General features: G+C 53.9%; 1 protein-coding gene across 1 annotated transcript; it reads right to left on the minus strand.

Moving 5' to 3' along the window:
- Positions 1 to 534: 534 nt before the first annotated feature.
- DNHD1 (dynein heavy chain domain 1) lies at positions 535 to 4,972 on the minus strand. Its single transcript, XM_075261142.1, has 4 exons — positions 4,886 to 4,972; positions 3,642 to 3,792; positions 2,731 to 3,559; positions 535 to 872 (listed from the first exon to the last, which is right to left on the minus strand). Exons 3-4 carry the CDS (start codon positions 3,229 to 3,231, stop codon positions 543 to 545), a joined length of 831 nt encoding a protein of 276 aa, XP_075117243.1. The 5' UTR covers positions 3,232 to 3,559; positions 3,642 to 3,792; positions 4,886 to 4,972; the 3' UTR covers positions 535 to 542.
- Positions 4,973 to 5,638: the final 666 nt, after the last annotated feature.

Genomic DNA, 5,638 nt, shown 5'->3' on the forward strand with positions numbered 1-5,638 from the left:
CCTGTGTGGTCCTCCCCGGGTCTCCTCCTCCTGTGTGGTCCTCCCCGGGTCTCCCTGTGGTCTCCTCCTGTGTGGTCCTCCCCGGGTCTCCCTGTGGTCTCCTCCTGTGTGGTCCTCCCCCCCAGGTTGCCTTGGGCCCTCCTCCTCCTCCTCCTGTGTGGTCCTCCCCTGGGTCTCCTTGTGGTCTCCTCCTGTGTGGCCCTCCCCCGGGTCGCCTTGGGCCCTCCTCCTACTCTTCCTGTGTGGCTTTCCCCTGAGATGCCTTGTACCCTCCTCCTCCTGTGTGGTCCTCCCCCGGGTCTCCTTGTGGTCTCCTCCTGTGTGGCCCTCCTCCCTTTGGCCCCCAGGACTCTGAGTTCTTTCCCCCTTCTGAGCCCTCACCGGCGCTGTATGACGAGTCCTCGCGGCTGTTAACCCTTCTGGCTGTCCCTGACACCCCTCGGTCCGTGGCATTATTATTTTGTCACCTCCTCAGATGTTTTTTCAGGATTTATTCTCTGGTTTTTATTTTTACGTTCCATGATATCATCCGATCTCTGATGTCACAGTAAACTGAGGGCTCGGACGCTGCGCAGTTTCCAGATATTTGGGGATACATTGGTGGGGAGTGGGAGGATTAGCAGGGGGCTCTTCTCAGGGTGCAGGAGGACCCCTGGGCCCTCGTGGATGTACAGAGGGCACAAATACTGGGACTGTGGGGGGTCACTGGATTCTGGCACTGCAGAGATGTGGACCAATGGAAGGGAACAGAGCTGTGGGGAGAGGGTCTCCTGTAGTAAATCCAAACGGGTGTCCCATAGGGCATGACACAGATGTATCCCGACCAGCGAGACGCCCATGGGCGGGGGCGGGGGTGATAGTCTGCCAGACACCTGCGAAACACAGAGCAATAAATAGTGTGAAGGTGCAATCGCCTGCAGGACCACAACAGAGAAGCTGTAATCTCTCCCTTCCCCCGCCTGCATGTGTTTATATACTGCCCTGAATTGTGTAGTGTCTATATACTCTATAGGGAGCCATAGCCTGACTTGGATAGCGTCTATATACATTATAGGGAGCCGTGGCCTGAATTGGGTAGCGTCTATATACTCTATAGGGAGCTGTGGCCTGCAATGGATAGCGTCTATATACTCTATAGGGAGCCGTGGTCTGACTTGGGTAGCGTATATATACTCTATAGGGAGCCGTGGTCTGACTTGGGTAGCGTCTATATACTCTATAGGGAGCTGTGGCCTGCAATGGATAGCGGCTATATACTCTATAGGGAGCCGTGGTCTGACTTGGGTAGCGTATATATACTCTATAGGGAGCCGTGGTCTGACTTGGGTAGTGTATATATACAGTACTCTATTGGGAGCCGTGGCCTGATTTGGTTAGCGTCTATATACAGTACTCTATAGTGAGCCGTGGCCTGATTTGGTTAGCACCTATATACTCTGTAGGGAGCCGTGGCCTGATTTGGTTAGCATCTATATACTCTATAGGGAGCCGTGGCCTGATTTGGTTAGCGTCTATATACAGTACTCTATAGTGAGCCGTGGCCTGATTTGGTTAGCGTCTATATACAGTACTCTATACTGAGCCGTGGCCTGATTTGGTTAGCACCTATATACTCTGTAGGGAGCCGTGGCCTGATTTGGTTAGCATCTATATACTCTATAGGGAGCCGTGGCCTGATTTGGTTAGCATCTATATACTCTATAGGGAGCCGTGGCCTGATTTGGTTAGCGTCTATATACAGTACTCTATAGGGAGCCGTGGCCTGATTTGGTTAGCGTCTATATACAGTACTCTAGGGAGCCGCGGCCTGATTTGGTTAGCATTTATATACTCTATAGGAAGCCGTGGCCTGATTTGGTTAGCGTCTATATACAGTACTCTATAGGGAGCCGTGGCCTGATTTGGTTAGCGTCTATATACAGTACTCTATAGGGAGCCGTGGCCTGATTTGGTTAGCACCTATATACTCTGTAGGGAGCCGTGGCCTGATTTGGTTAGCATCTATATACTCTATAGGGAGCCGTGGCCTGATTTGGTTAGCGTCTATATACAGTACTCTATAGGGAGCCGTGGCCTGATTTGGTTAGCGTCTATATACAGTACTCTATAGGGAGCCGTGGCCTGATTTGGTTAGCATTTATATACTCTATAGGGAGCCGTGGCCTGATTTGGTTAGCACCTATATACAGTACTCTATAGGGAGCCGTGGCCTGATTTGGTTAGCGTCTATATACTCGATAGGGAGCCGTGGCCTGATTTGGTTAGGCATCTATATACAGTACTCTATAGGGAGCCGTGGCCTGATTTGGTTAGCGTCTATATACAGTACTCTATAGGGAGCCGTGGCCTGATTTGGTTAGCGTCTATATACAGTACTCTATAGGGAGCCGTGGCCTGATTTGGTTAGCATTTATATACTCTATAGGGAGCCGTGGCCTGATTTGGTTAGCGTCTATATACAGTACTCTATAGGGAGCCGTGGCCTGATTTGGTTAGCATTTATATACTCTATAGGGAGCCGTGGCCTGATTTGGTTAGCATTTATATACTCTATAGGGAGCCGTGGCCTGATTTGATTAGGGTCTCTATACTCTATCGGAAGCCGTGGCCTGACTCGGGCGGTGCACTGGTGGATCATGGGTCTCTCTTTACTATAATGTCATGGGGTTAATGAGCTACCTCTGTACTCCGGTATTCTATATACCCCACCCCTCACGCACGCACACATACCTTTACTCGTAGACGGTAGTTCTCCAGCTCGCCGTGGTCTTCCAGTGCCTGTTCTTGCAGGAGGCTGTGGAGGAAATGGCTTGGATGCTGGAAGACACTGACATTATAGGTGGCATTGAGGAGAGAGTCCCGGGATATATAGGTGAAGAGAAGCTTGAGACGTTGGTGTAGGCCCTGGATCCACGCCTGTAGGGTAATGGAGGCAGCTGCAGAGTAGACGTTCCACCACTGGGGCACGTGGCCCTCACTCAGCTCCTTTCGTATCTCCTGACACCTGTGGCAGACACAGGACGAAGCAGCGTCTGTCACCTCATGAGTGACGTCCCGGAGTAACTGGCGCAGCAGATTCCATTCACCAAGGAGAAAGTGGCGCAGAGGACGTGACTTGGACCATTCATGGTGGACGTCAGATGCTGGTGGCTTCACCTTCTTAGTGTCAATGGAGCCGACCTCCACTCCAAGTGCCGGCTCAGTGTCCAGATGTCCATTGTCCTTCTGCATTCTCTGCTGCTCATCTGCTAGCTCCAGCAGTAGAGACAAGCACTGGCCTGTTGTGTTGGGAACCACGGGAGGCCTGGGCTACCTGGTGACTCTGAAGACCTTCTCCAGGAGCCTCCTTGTGCTGAGCTCTGAAGACAAGCCGGATGGATTTCAGCTGTGCGGCTATTGATAGTCCAGATGTCTTGAGTGACCAGCAGGTCTGACAGAACCTTGTGGCCATCAATCTCGGTGGTCACGATCTTCAGACCATCATTCAGGCCCATAACTGTTGGATCCCTCATAGAGAGGAACTTCTGCAGTGACCGAGTGACTCCACCCAGCCACGGGCCTGAAATACAGCGCAAGGTGTGACAGGACCTATATGGGCCATATTATTACTATTTACATCTTGTCTACCTTGTGACACTTACCAGACGCACCACCCGCCACCAGCGAGGACATCACATGAGAAAGTCCACGGCTGCTCCGCTCATGGGATTCCTGGAGGTTAGTGCTGGACCACCGCCAAGACAGACTGGACATCGTCATCCTCTGCAATGTGACCTCCGTATATAATGGCACCTATAGGGGGAAAACAGAGTGCCCAAATGTGGAGGCCTCAGAGCTGAAGATGGTGGCCACAATATGTGGTATTAAGGGGACAACAAGGGCCAGTAGATCAGAGGAGCCACAGGTGACGCCTTATAGGTTACTGCGAGCCACCCATATAGTTCCCCCATAGAGGGGGTCTCTGCCCATATAGTGCACCCATAGAGGGGGTCTCTGCCCATATAGTGCACCCATAGAGGGGATCTCCGCCCATATTGTTCACCCATAGAGGGGGTCTCTGCCCATATAGTGCACCCATAGAGGGGGTCTCCCCCCATATAGTGCACCCATAGAGGGGGTCTCCGCCCATATAGTGCACCCATAGAGGGGGGTCTCCACCCATATTGTTCACCCATAGAGGGGGTCTCCGCCCATATAGTGCACCCATAGAGGGGGTCTCTGCCCATATAGTGCACCCATAGAGGGGGTCTCCGCCCATATTGTTCACCCATAGAAGGGGGTCTCCGCCCATATAGTGCACCCATAGAGGGGGTCTCCCCCCATATAGTGCACCCATAGAGGGGGTCTCCGCCCATATAGTGCACCCATAGAGGGGGTCTCCCCCCATATAGTGCACCCATAGAGGGGGTCTCCGCCCATATTGTTCACCCATAGAGGGGGTCTCTGCCCATATAGTGCACCCATAGAGGGGGTCTCCCCCCATATAGTGCACCCATAGAGGGGGTCTCCGCCCATATTGTTCACCCATAGAGGGGGTCTCCGCCCATATAGTGCACCCATAGAGGGGGTCTCCCCCCATATAGTGCACCCATAGAGGGGGTCTCTGCCCATATAGTGCACCCATAGAGGGGGTCTCCGCCCATATTGTTCACCCATAGAGGGGGTCTCCGCCCATATAGTGCACCCATAGAGGGGGTCTCCGCCCATATAGTGCACCCATAGAGGGGGTCTCCGCCCATATAGTGCACCCATAGAGGGGGTCTCCGCCCATATAGTGCACCCATAGAGGGGGTCTCCGCCCATATAGTTCATTATAATCCAGTACATGTACAACCCCCCCCCAGAGATGACTGCACAATACAGCTGTAGCGCCCTCTGTTGTTACCAGTGATGAAGGGCAGAGCTTCGGCCCAGTCCTGGCACCGCGTCCTCCTCCTCCTCACAGCGCGCAGGACGTCCCTCAGATCCTTCTGACCCCTGTGGAGAGATCAGTGCAGTCGTGATGTCATTCCCTGCTGGAGGCGGAGCCTTACTAGGAACTCTGCTGGAGTATATACGGCGCTGTACGTAGGGGCCGCACTCACCAGCTGTATATACGGCGCTGTACGTAGGGGCCGCACTCACCAGCTGTATATACGGCGCTGTACACGGGGGCCGCACTCACCAGCTGTATATACGGCGCTGTACGTAGGGGCCGCACTCACCTGCTGTATATACGGCGCTGTACGTAGGGGGCCGCACTCACCAGCTGTATATACGGCGCTGTACACGGGGGCCGCACTCACCAGCTGTATATACGGCACTGTACACGGGGGCCGCACTCACCTGCTGTATATACGGCGCTGTACACGGGGGCCGCACTCACCAGCTGTATATACGGCGCTGTACACGGGGGCCGCACTCACCTGCTGTATATACGGCGCTGTACACGGGGGCCGCACTCACCAGCTGTATATACGGCGGTGTACGTAGGGGCCGCACTCACCAGCTGTATATACGGCGCTGTACGTAGGGGCCGCACACTCACCTGCTGTATATACGGCGCTGTACACGGGGGCCGCACTCACCAGCTGTATATACGGCGCTGTACAACGGGGGCCGCACTCACCTGCTGTATATACGGCGCTGTACACGGAGG

This window comes from Leptodactylus fuscus (genome assembly GCF_031893055.1).
Source record: "Leptodactylus fuscus isolate aLepFus1 chromosome 2 unlocalized genomic scaffold, aLepFus1.hap2 SUPER_2_unloc_1, whole genome shotgun sequence".
Taxonomy (NCBI): Eukaryota; Metazoa; Chordata; class Amphibia; order Anura; family Leptodactylidae; genus Leptodactylus; species Leptodactylus fuscus.